At 39.3% G+C, this 13,411-nt stretch overlaps 1 protein-coding gene across 1 annotated transcript in view; it reads right to left on the reverse strand.

The window, feature by feature from the left end:
• The window catches only part of MGST2 (microsomal glutathione S-transferase 2), a 36,471-nt gene that overhangs the window by 15,046 nt on the left and 8,014 nt on the right, over positions 1–13,411 (reverse strand). The window contains exon 2 of the mRNA XM_074229269.1: positions 6,706–6,805. Coding sequence (XP_074085370.1) covers positions 6,706–6,805 — 100 coding nt within the window. The remainder of the gene's footprint in view (positions 1–6,705; positions 6,806–13,411) is intronic.

Here is a 13,411-nt window from a genome sequence, read left to right on the forward strand (position 1 = left end):
CTAGTAAGAGGGATCCATTACCTGGGGTAAGTATTTCCACTGGATAGCTCAAAGTCTTAGAGAAAATTACCTCATTTTCAGTCCAAATTTCTCTCAATTTCCTCCTTTGTAAAATGAGGGTGCTGAGATTTAGAGATCAATGATCTCTAAAATTCTTGTACACCTAAATACTATTCTATTAGCTCTAAGTTCCTTCTGCTCCAAATTATTGAAATAATATTATATCTTTTCTTCCTTTGGAGCAGAAATGAGGAGATTTAAGGCAGGGACACCTATTAGCAGGCTTTTGCCTTAGTGTCCCTGCCTCAAGTCTCTCCCCACTCCAGTTCATCCCCCACTTAACTCTCAAATTAATCCTCCTAAAGCCCAGGTCTAACCAGTTAAACCAGCTCCTCCTCTGTTCAATAAACTTTATTGGCTTCCTATCATGTCTAGGATCAAATAAGAAATCCTGTTTGACATTCAAAGTCTTTCTCAATCTTGTCCCCTCCTACCTTTCCAGTTTTCTTACAACTTACTTGCCACATATGTATTCTCTATGGACTGATAGCATTGGCCTTTTCTGGTGATTTTCGATGACTGGCCCCCACACCTCCCTGACTTCCTTCAAGTCCCAGCTAAAATCTCATCTTTAAAAAAGAGACTTTCCTTATCTCCCTTCAAACTAGTTTCTCTATTGATTATTTACAATTTATCCCACCTGTTTCTTTTTTTTTTTGACACAATTGACTTCATGCTGTCTTCCCCTGAGACTGTGAGTTCCTTGAGGACAGGATCTTTTCCCTTTATATTCCTTACCACAAAGTAGGCACTTAATAATTAGGCCCTTATTGACTGACTAAATAAGATTGATGTTTTTCTTAATGTGTTGGTTGGTTTTGTTGAAACTTTTTTCCCTTCCTATTTTGAAAAAAAAAATTATAAAGGATGGCTCTCTGGGAAGGGAAAACCTTGACAGTGTAAAAACAAAACTTATCTCCCCCCAAAACATCTATTTAAAAAAATAAAGAGAAATCCATGACCTCTAAAGGGAGTCCATTCCGCTTTGAGAGGGCTCTATCAGGAAAATTTTCCATCATTATGTCAAAATTTCCCTCTGTAAAATGCCATCCATTATTCCCCACTCTGAGGCCAAGAACAAAGCTTTTCCACAGAATAGTCATTCAAATTTTTGAAGTTATTTTATGGTCTTCTTTCATTCAGCTTCTGCTTCCTATTTCTTTTATCCAGACATTGCCTCACCCCACTTACTCTCCTCCTCTCCATCAGCAGCAATAGAACTGGAAAAGACAGCTGACAATAGTAACACAATAATATAACTAATAATAATAATAATAGCTAAGATTTTTGTAGCTTTAAGGTTTACAAAGTACTTTATAAATATCATCTCACTCATCACAACACCCCTGGAAGGTGTTGTTATTATCCCCGTCTTATAGATGAGGAAACTGAGGCAGACAAAGCTTAAATGACTTGCCCATGGTTCCAGATATGATCTTTAGATCATATCTGAACTCGTTTTTATGACTCCAGGTCCAGTATTCTATCCACTGCTCCACCTAGTGGTCTCTGGGCAATGAACATCCTTGATCAGTCACCATACTGCCTAGCGACAACAGCTTGAATAAGGGAATAAAAAGAAAGAATCATAACTTGAGGATAGAAGGTATAGTATTGACAGCAAAATAGACACTAGTGATAGTATTTATTCCTTTCCCCAGGACTGTACATAAAAACATAGGCTTGGGGCGGCTAGGTGGCACAGTGGATAAAGCACCGGCCCTGGAGTCAGGAGTACCTGGGTCCAAATCCGGTCTCAGACACTTAATAATTACCTAACTGTGTGGCCTTGGGTAAGCCACTTAACCCCATTTGCCTTGCAAAAACCTAAAAAAATATAGGCTTTTGAGGTACGTTTCATTAGGGTATGTATCCAGTGAACTTTTTAAAAATACATTTATTGTATATTCAATTATATATCATGTTGGTTTTATTCATCAGACTAAAGAGATGAAACCCAATTCATGGCAGCAAGGGAACATAGTGATAGAGTACTAAACTTGAAGTACTAGTTGTGTGTTCCTCAACAAGTTGTTTAAGCTCTCTGAATCTCAATTATCTGTAAAATGGAAATAATAGCTATACTTCTTACCACCAGAGTTGTGAGGTACAAATGAGGTAATGTATACCCACTGCTTCACTGCTTTTTGAACTCTAAAGTGCTATGCTAATACTGATGTTAAAGCCAAGCCCCATGGCAATCTCATTCCAGTTCCAAAAGTGAGTCTAGAAAATTTGAATGAAGTCATCTACCAAAAGTGGGCAGAGAAGCTTCCAGACTAGCAGGAGGAATAAGGAAGACATGTAGCAATTCTTAAGTCCATGCTCTTTGCACACCATGAAGTACATCCAAAAGGTTTAGTGAGAAAGGTTCTTTATCTTAGCAAAAGAGAACTGGATATTGAATTGCTTAACCTGGATTAAAACTGTACAAGCAGTTTCTTAACTCTCTAATCTTCCTGTTGGAATGGAAGCAACTTAACATCTCTCTTTAATTAAGCCTATAGACCTGTTTGTCTAAGAAGTCAGAGGGAAAATGTGGTGAAGTTATGGAATGTCAATTTACAGTCTTTCTACAGCCAATAAGCCATTGAATATTTCCACATGCTGCTTTCTGTCTGTCATGGACATTAGCATCTTTCACATACCATTGGTAGGTAGGTAAATTATCTTTACATTCAAAATTCAAAGGTTCCTTTTGTTTGTTATCCATGTTATGGGCTTTTTTTTTTCACTTATGCTTTATTGGTAGCCCCATTTTTTGCCATCCACAGGCTCCTTAACTCTTTTATGCATTTCTGGGGTGGAAAAAGATATTATAATTTCACCTTGAGTTTATTGATCATTATTTGACTTGATGCAAGTTTCAGGCTTTTACTGGAGCAGGTTTGGGGGAGCCAAGTGGTTTGCCTCTCACTTGGGCAGACATCTTGGCTACAAGATTAGTAGTAGGTCTTTAATCTCCTCATCCAGTGTCCATACTAATTCTAAGCTCCCTTCTTGAATGAGCTTTCTTTCAAATGTTTCAGCTATTAATCCCAAGAAAGCAATGAAGAACCAAAGGAAAGCGTGGCAAAACAAAAAAGAATTGTTAAAAAAAGGACAGGACTCAAGACTGCAGTAAGGTCATTCCAAAGTTCCCCCTGATATATTCCTGTAAGCAGGAGGAAAGAGAAGAAGGTCACATTGGAGGACCCTTCATGATGAATATATTGGGATAATGGAAAGAGTCCCAATGCTAGAGTCAAAGGACATGTGTGACCATGGCTAAGTCATTTAACCTCCATGGTCTTTAATTTCCCTCATCTGTACAATGAGGGGGTTAACTAAATAGCCTCTAAAAAAGTTCTTTCCAGCTGGACTCTGGAATTGAATTGAACTGTTATGATGATAACAAAGATGACAATATTGCTCTGAAATAATGGTCCCCAAATCATGATTTCATTACCATGGAATCAAAAATGGAAAAAGTCCCCAGTCTTTGCCACCTTTGGATATCTCCTGATTTTTTTCCTTCATAGAAGAGGGTAGCTAGATGACATAGTGGATATAGTACAGGACAAGATTTCAAATCCAGTATGAGACACTTGACACTTAACTGTGTGACCTTGGGCAAGTCACTTAACCCTGGTTCACATCCAGGGCCATCTTTGTTGTCCTGATTCATATCTGATCATTGGACCTAGATGGCTCTGGAGGAGAAAGTGAGACTGGTGACTTAGCACAGCACCTCCTCACTAAAATCCAATTCATGTGCTTGTCATAGCATCACCTCCCTGATGCCATATAGGAATATTGATAATGAAATGAAATCTTTCTTATTTGCAGGAAATCACAATAGCCTATGTGACCTTGCATAACTCACTTTGCTTCCATTTCCTCATTTAAAATGTGAAGATATCCAAACTTGCTTCCATCATTGAATTCTATGATCCTAAGCTTTGAGGATGCATGTATATAGAGTCCTGCTCACTCTGCCTTTTAGGGCTAAGTGGTCTTTCATTCTCAGAGAATTTTAAGATCCCTGGATGATATAAATTATCATTCTATTGGATCAATAATGGTGTTTGCAAAGGAACAAAGTGTTGAACTAAAGGAGAATACACAAATGCCCAATGACTCCTTGAATGCCTCTAATAAACAATTCTATCTGCTTGGTCCCATACAGTCCTGGTAGGCACATCAGACATTATGGAGAGTGTTGAAATTTGGAATTTAGGGAAAACTGGGGTCAAATTGCATTTCTGATACTTTGTAGCTGTATGAGCATTAGTAAATCACTTAATCTCTCTGAGTCTCAATTTTCTTAGGTCAAAAATGAGGAGACATGATAAGGATGCTAGGAGGTAAAGTGAATAGAGCACCAGACTCATCTTCCTGAGTTCAAATATGGCCTTGGTCTTACCAGCTGTGTGCCCCTGGACAAGTCACTTATCTCTTTCTCAGTTTCCTCATCTGTCAAAAGATCTGGAGAAGAAAATGTCTAACTACTCTAGTATCTTTGCCAAGAAAACTTCCAAAGTCTAAATTGGGTCATGAAGAGTTAGACATGACTAAACAAAAACAAATCCATAGGATACAATATCAAATGGTAAACAGAACTCTGACCTTGAAGTTGGAAAGACTTGGGTTCAAATTCTGACCCAGATACTCATTAATTTTATGACCCTTAGCAAATCACTTAGCAAACAGACAAAGATAAAATTATAGTCATATAATATTCATTATTTAATCAACAATAAGCATGCATTATTGACCAAATTCTATGAAAATAAGCAAAAGTCAAGAACAAATCTACAAGATATCAATTTTTCAAATCCAATCTCAGGAATATAATAGCTATGTGACATGAGCAAGTCCCTTATTTTTCTAAGCCTCGCCATACTCTTCTATAAAATGAGGATAATAATGGCACCTGCCTCACAGTGATTGTTAGTATCAAATGAGATAAAGACTATAAGGTTCTATGTATCAATGTGAGTGATTATCTTTCCTTTCCAACAGAGCTAGAGTTTGACTGGTATAGATAGCTTTCAGAGAGGAAACCCTCCAACAGAGATTGGCACCTGCCCTTACAACTTAAGGTTTTGGGGAATCAATTGACTGTGGTGCTGAAACTTTAAATAATTGAGTCTCCCTCTTTCTGAGTCCACCTCTCTAGCACTGTGGCATACCATCACTAATAATAATATTAGTTCCAAAACTATTATATTATTATAATATTCTATTCTAATGTTATCATGATAATCATTATTATTATTGTTGTTATTATTATTATTATTATTGCCCACCCCACAGGTAGGTAATTGTGGTTATTGTAAGGCTCAAATGAGATGTTATATAAAGTACTTTGCAAATCTTAAAGTGCTATATCAATGTCAGCTAATACAAAAGGAAAAAGTTGCTTCAGAGATCAGTGGAAAATACAATGCTTAATCACTTCTGTTCTGAAGTAGAAAGAGAGGAAGTGGAGAGAGAAGGAGATAACTTCCTGGAGGCAGACATAAAGGAAGAGACAATGGGTTTAAGGGAGCACCAGAATTCTTGTAACTCTCGTCCTGGGAAGGAGTTAGAAATGTGTTTTTAATGGTTATACTTCAGGTCCAGGGGCAGCAAGATGGCACAGTGGATAGAGCATTGGCCTTGGAAGACAGGAGTTCAAGTCCAACCTCTGACACTTATTAGCTGTGTGACCTTGGGCAAGTCACTTAACCCTGATTGCTTTGTATCCAGAACCATCTCTAGTTGTCCTGATACATATCTGGCCATTGGAGCCAGATGGTTCTGGAGAAGAAATTATGACTAGTGACTTAGCATAGCCCCCACCCTTCATTCAAATCCAATTCACATGTTTGTCACATTATCACCTCTCTGATGTGATAGTCTTCTTCAAAAATGAAGGACAAAGGGGCAGCTAGGTGGCACAGTGGATAGAGCACTTGCCCTGGAATCAGGCGTTCAAATCCCGACTCAGACACTTAATAAGTACCTAGCTGTGTGGCCTTGGACAAGCCACTTAACCCCATTTACCTTGCAAAATCCTTAAAAAAAAAAAAAAAAAGGACAAAAACATTCAGACCCAGGGAACAATCCCATAAGAGCAGGCCTTCAATAAAAGACTGCACAGGCTTCACTCTTATCCACATATTCTGGTGACCCTAGTATTACAAGTGGACATAGAATATCCAGGTGCATTGAATAGACCCAGGAGATGGTACTGGGCTGGGGAGTAGGAAATGGGAGGGGGGTGTCTTGTCCCATCTGAATGCTTTCTGTGTTGGGGTGGTGGTAAGGGGTTGTTGCCTCCACCCCCTAACCCTATAATTTTCAGAAGCACATTACAAGTCTTGATCAGATGATCCTAGTTCCAAAGCTCATTTGATTCAACCTTCTCATTTTACAAAGAAGGGGACGGAAAACCTTGAGAGGAGAAATGACTTATCCACAGTAGTAGTTGGAAGGGGTCCTGATAATGGGCTAAAGGAAAATTCATAGGATCAAGTCCAATATTTGAATGCATATCCTAGAAATGTATAGTGACTATATTAGAACTGTCTGAGATAAAAGATACACAGGAAGAGATAGATACAAATCTCATCTAACCCAACCCTACATTTCAATGATTAAATTCTGTACTGAACTTACTGTGCACGAAATACCCTCTCAAAGGCTGGTGATCCGGTGATTGCTGGGGGTATGATCTTGTACTTCTTCCTTGCCAGGCCCACCTGCCCAGCAAAGTAAACTGTAAAGGGAAAGAAATTCGCTGTAATTTAATAAGAGGAGAAAAAGCAACTAAGAATTACAAACAAACATTATCTGGCTTTTCAGATGGTTACATTCAAATCTGGGTCTGAATCCTCACTCCAATGCTGAGGAGCTAACCAGCTCCTTTTAATCGCACTTTTGTTATCTGTAAAATGGGTATGCAAATCCTCACATTGACTACATCCCAGGAATGGGGTGGGGGGGGACAGTGGGGCAGTAGAAAAGCTCTTTGCAACCTTTAAAGCACTCTAGAAATGAGAATTGTTCATCTCTTACCTTCCCACTTCTCACATCCTCTTTTCAATTCCATTTCTTTCCCTCAATCACTTAAATTCCTGCTCCCACTCACTATTCTTTTGAAATCATTTGTCTTTGTTACCCCAAGTTTGCAGTTTTAATCTCTAACTGTGTTATAGAATCAGCAGTGCTAGATTTCCTTCTGTAGCGGGATATGGTAATCTCTCTGACAAGAAGCTTGTAAATATTGAAGTGGACTTAGTAAGGACTAGCCCAGCAGGCTGCCTCCTTTCCCTTAATCCCCCTCTGCTCCAGACAAGCTGTTGCACAGTACTTCAGTGTTCTCAAGTGTGTAACTGGCCAGGATTGATTTCTTCTCATTTCAATGAGCAGTCATTTCTAATGAAGACTATGAGAGGGAGAAAAAGGGGGGTTTTTTGGAAGTGTGGTGCAAAAGGCAGATCATTTCCCCTATAGTCTGTGAATTCAAGTCTGATTCTTTCAGAGCAGGAGAGGTCAACCGTCTGGTGACTCCAAAGCGTTTTTAAAGATAAAATTAGGGATGGGTGATCCTGGGACCTATCCCTGCCAAGGCTTCTTGCTTCCTCTGAGACTTTGGGCAAGTCACTCTTAGTAAAACATAATTTCTGCATTTGTAAAATAGGAACAGTGCTGGAATTTATCTCAGGAAAACAATCTAGCATTTGAGCAAAAGGCTTAAAACTACCCAAAATCATACACAGGCAGGAAAGAGATGTAAAAAATTTACCTTTTCTTAGATTTATAATAAATATGTCATCTTGGAAAGATAATGGAGAAGCATTGTGGCACAATGGGTAGAGGCACACTATTGAATCATAAGCCCTTAAAATGTATAGAGATCAAAGATCCTTGGTGCAAAGACACCTGCCCCATGTTTGTTGCACACCCAGGGGAACAGTTTAAGTCATATGTCATTTAAGTCATACATCTAACACATAAGCATTCTGTGACACTCTCAATTTTCCAGAAAACTTGTTGAGTTTCCAAACAAATTGTTGACTTGTATCAATGAAGAATATTTTCTTTCTAAGTTCCTTACTGATAAAACCACATATCTGGAGCTACCATAATCTTATTTCACTTCCCTCCCCCATTTCTCCCCCTCAAAATGATGATAGGAAAAATAAGAGAGCCTTAGAAAATATAGTAAGGATAGACAGGATTTATTGAACTTATCAAATTGCTGAATCATAGAACTGAAAGGAAACTTAGAGGTCATGTGATCTAACCTCCCATCCTAGGTTAGAATCTTCTTTGTAATATCACTGTTATTCTTCCAACCTCTGTTTAAACACTTCCATGGATGGGGAACTCACTATCACACAAGCTAGCCACAAATTCAGGATACTACTCTTTTATGATAGATTGGGGAAGATGATCAGACTGGTAAATGGGCTGGAAACATGTCATATGGAGTTATTTCTCTTGGAGAAGATGAAGGCAGGGGAGTGACTATTTAAGACTACTGAATTTCAGGTCAAAATAAGGAAGAACTTTCTAACCATCAGAGTTATCTAAAAATAAGGACTTCAACATCTTGATGTTTCCTCAATTATTCTTCTTGCTTCAACTTTTTCCCTGCTCCAATTCATCCTTCACTCAACTGCCAATGTGACTTGCCTAACCATGTCACTCACCCCTTTACTTTCAGGAGCTCCCTAGGACCCAGGATCAAGTATAAAATTCCTTGTTTAACATTTAAAGACCTTCACAGTGGAGTCCTTTCATGACTTTCCAGTCTTCTTATTCTTTACTCCTCTCCTCATACTCTACAATAAAGCTATGCTAGAGTACTTGCTGCTCCTCACCAAGAACTCTCCATTTCCTGACTCTGGACACTGACCCTGACTGTCTCCCATTCCTAAAATACTCCACCTCCTAACTTCCTTCCTTCTCTTCAAGACTCAGCTCAAATCTTTCTTTGAGCATTTGGCAGTCTTCCCATAGGCTAATACTTTTTCTCTATTTACAATGTTTACCTAATAATTTGCATATTGTCTTCCCCATTAGAATGTGAGTTCCCTGAGGTCAGGGTCATGCTTTTGCCTTTCTTTTAAATACTAGAACTAAGCACAGTGCCAGAAACAGAGTAAGACCTTAAGAAATGCTTGTTGACTAATTAACTGATCCCCTATGAAAGAATCATCTCATAATATTTTTTTAAAGTAGAAGCAAAATGTTATATGCAGTTTTGACCCATTCATAGCATATAATACATAGAGGAAGAAGCTGCATCTCAACATTGGTTCTGGTTCTGAAAATTGGAAACAACCAAATTTTCCCAAGCAACCAGTCCTGCCCAGGACTTTTTAGATCAAATTCATATAGCCAGGAATAGAGTCTACCTAGCTAATACTGAGCTAGACAAAGAGAGCTAGAGCCATTTGCAAATGCTTCAATCCAGGCTGTATAGACCACAGCCATCTTCAAATATAAAAAATCTGGGTAGGCAGGTAAAATTAAGTACAGGTATAGTTAGAATTCCGCTGGTGTTATCAGGATCAGCCCTTAATGAACTCATCAATTATTCTGCATGTTTCTATTTATAATTCATGTACAGTACTTTGCAAATCTTAAAGAACCATATAAATGTGACCTTCTGAATTCTCTATCCTCCTAGCTTTTGTCCTATATCTCTTCTACCCCCTTAGCAAAAACTCCTTTAAAGAATCCATTTACATGAGATATCATCACTTCCTCTCTTCTCACTGACTTCTAAACCCTCTGCAATCTGGCTTCTGACCTCATTATTCAAGTAAAGTTCTTTTCTACCAAATTGCCAATGATCTCTCAACTGCCATATCTAATGGCCTTTTTTCAATCCCCATTCTTCTTGACCCCTCTGTAGCCTCCCTTTCTTCCTAGATACTCTCTATCCTGTCTAGGCTTATATGGCATTTATCTCCTTTGTTTCTCTTACTACCTATCTGACTGCTCCTTCTCAGTATCCTTTGCTACAGTATTTTCATACTACAATAACTAACTATATATACTCAAAGGTAGACATTCATTCCCTATTCTCTCTTGATGACCTCATTATTCCCAAGGATTTAATTATCATCTCCAAGCAGGTGACTTTCTGGTCTGTATACTCAGCCTTAGACATTCTCCTGAGCTCCAGGCTTGAATCGTCAACTATCCATTAGCTATTTCTAAATGAAGATCCTGTAGGTATCTGGAGCTCTACATGTCCTAAACAGAACTTATTTGTCTCTCTCATAAACCCACTCCCTTTATGTATTTCCCTGTCTCTGCTGAGGGGACCACTCTCCTTCCACTCACTCAGATTTGTAACCTCAGCATCATATGGAATTCCTCACTCTCACTCCACCTCTCACAAATTCAATCGTTTGCCATATCCTGTTACTTTTATTTGCATAATATTGCATGCATCTCTCCCCTTCTCTCTTCTCACAATGCCACCACTCTTGTTCAGGCCCTCATTACATCTCACCTGCTCTGTCTAAACAGCCTCCGAATTGCTCTCTCTCCTCTGTTATCTCCCTATTCCAATTCATCCTACTTCCTACTACCAAAGTGACTCTACCTGAATCAAAGTCTGACCATGTCGCTTCCTAGGCAATACATTCCAGAGACTTTCTATTCAGTGCTTAAAACCTTTCACAGTTTGATCCCAAAGCTACCTATCTATCCTTGCACATTTTACTACCCTTTATGTACAATATAATTCAATCAAATTGACCCTCTAACTGTTCCTCCAGTTCTTATCTTCAAACCCTTATATTGGCTACCTCAAGCCTGTTGTTCTCTCCTTCCTTGCTTCTGTCTCTTGGAACTCCTGATTTCCTTCAAGACAACTCAAAAACTATCTCCAAAACAAAGCCTTTTCTGATCCTCTAAAATTTTCCTTATGTCTTTTGTGTTTATACTTATATGCACACTTATATCCATTCCCCAGTCCACCTAGATTATAAATTTCTTAAGGGATTGTCTCTGAATTCCCAGAAGGAAGCTCCAAACCTGATAGTAAAAGATTCTTTTTTCGGTTTATTTATTTTGTATTATTACAATAATCTTGTTATGAAAGTAAACATAAACCCCCTCCCCCCCCAAGAAAAAGATAAACCTCAAGAATAGTGAGAGAGAGAGTATATTTGAGTCTGTGTTCAGATTCCAATGGCTCTGTCTCTGGGATGAGTTGCCTTCTTTATCATAGGTCCACCAAAGAAGTTGTTTCATTATTTTTCCCCACAGTTGCTCTTACTAGCTGTATTTCCCTCCACTCTATTCCTTCCCACTCTCATTTATTCTATTTTCTCTCTCTCTCTCCTCTCACCTTGTCTCTGTTCAAAAGTCGTATCTAAGTACCCCTCCCATGATCTTCCCTCTCTTCTATTACCTAATCTCCCATTCCCTCCCCCCATTCCCCCTTATCCCTTTCCTTTCTTCTCATTTTTCTCTAGGGTAAGATAGATTTCAATACTCTAGTATGGTATTTTCTCTCTGAGCCATTTCTGATGAGAATAAAAGCTCACTCGTTCCCCCTAGGCTTCCCCCATTCCATTCCATTTTTTTTTGGTTTTTTTATTTATTTTTATTCTCATTTTGTACAAATGTTTTTTTACATTAATAAAATATTCTTGTTTACAAGTAAACAAAATACCCCTCCCCCCCATGAATATAGATAGACTTGCTTGGGCAAAAAAAGTAAAGGGGAGAGAAAAAAAATTAAAATTAAAAAAAATAATAGTGATAATTGTAGGTATAGCCAGGTTGCACAATGGGCACCAGCCCTGGAGCCACAATCACCCGAGTCCATATCCACCCTTGTAAACCCAACAATCACCCAGCCATGTGACATGCAAGCCACCCGATCCCCACTGCCCTGCAAAAACCAAAAAGAAGAAAAAAAAGACCCAAAATAAAATAGTAATAATAGTAGGGATGGCTGGGTGGCAGACAGAGCATTGGCCCTTGAGCCAGGAGCAACTGAGTCCAAATCCAGCCCCAGACACCAAAGATCACCCTGCTATGTGGCCCCAGGCAGGCCACCCAGCCCCACTTGCCCTGCACCCTCCCCCAAATAATAATAACAAAAAATGTGCTTCAGTCTTTGTTCCAACACCAACAACTCTGTCACAGGTGGATCACATTCTTTATGATAAGTCCATCACAAAAGTTACTTCCATATTTTTCCAATGTTGCCATTGCTGATCACAACTCCCTCCTTTCTTATTTCTCCACTACCATGTACTATATTTTCTCTTTCCTTTCACTCTGACTCTACGGTAGGGTTGCTGAGTGGCGCAGCAGACAGATCCCTGGTCCTGGGGCCAAGAAGCCCTGAGCCCCCATACCACCCCTTAGGCCCAGAATCCACCTGGCCCTATGGTCCTGGGCAGGCCTTCCAATCCCAGCCCCTTGCAAGAAGTAAAAAAGAAAATGTGTTATATCTGACCACTCTCCCCCCATGGTCCATCCTCTCCTCCTTTATTCACATCCCCACCCCTTCCCCCTGCTCCCCCCTCCTTCTTACTCCAGATGTTTACACCCCATTGAGTAAATTTGCTGTTTCCTCTCCTAGCCATCTCTGATGAGAGCAAAGGTTCCCTCATTCCCCCTTGCCTCCCCCCTTCCATATCATTGCAATAGCTCATTGTAATAAAAAAAAAAATCTTATTATGTGAAATATCTTGGACTATTCCCCCCTCTCCTTTTTCTTTCTCTCATTCTATTTCCCTTTTTTCTATTGACTCCATTTTTACACCATATTTTATCTTAGAATTCAGCTTTCTCCTGTCCTTCAACTATAAAAGCTCCCTCTACCTGCTCTATTAACTGAGAAGGTTCATATGAATATTATCAGTATTATTTTTCTATACATGCAGTTCATCCTCATTAAGTCCCTCATATTCCCCCCCCCTCCTCCAATCTCCATGCTTCACCTGAGTCCTGTATCTGAAGATCAAACCTTCTGTTCAGCTCTGGCCATTCCAAAAGGAACATTTGAAATTCCCCTGGTTCACTGAAAGTCCATCTTTTTCCCTGGAAGAGGACATTCAGCCTTGCTGGGTAGTTCATTCTTGGCTGCATTCTAAGCTCTTTTGCCTTCCAGTATATTGTATTCCAAGCCCTACTAGCTTCCAATGTAGTTGCTGCTAAGTCCTGTGTCATCCTGACTGCAGCTCCACGATATTTGAACTGTGTCCTTCTGGCTGCTTGTAATATTTTCTCTTTGACTTGGGAGTTCTGGAACGTGGCTATAATATTCCTAGGGGTTGGTTTTTTGGGATCTCTTTCTTGGGGGGATCGGTGGATTCTCTCCATTTCTATTTTGCCCTCT

Source organism: Macrotis lagotis, chromosome 3 (assembly GCF_037893015.1).
Source record: "Macrotis lagotis isolate mMagLag1 chromosome 3, bilby.v1.9.chrom.fasta, whole genome shotgun sequence".
In the NCBI taxonomy this organism is placed as follows: Eukaryota; Metazoa; Chordata; class Mammalia; order Peramelemorphia; family Peramelidae; genus Macrotis; species Macrotis lagotis.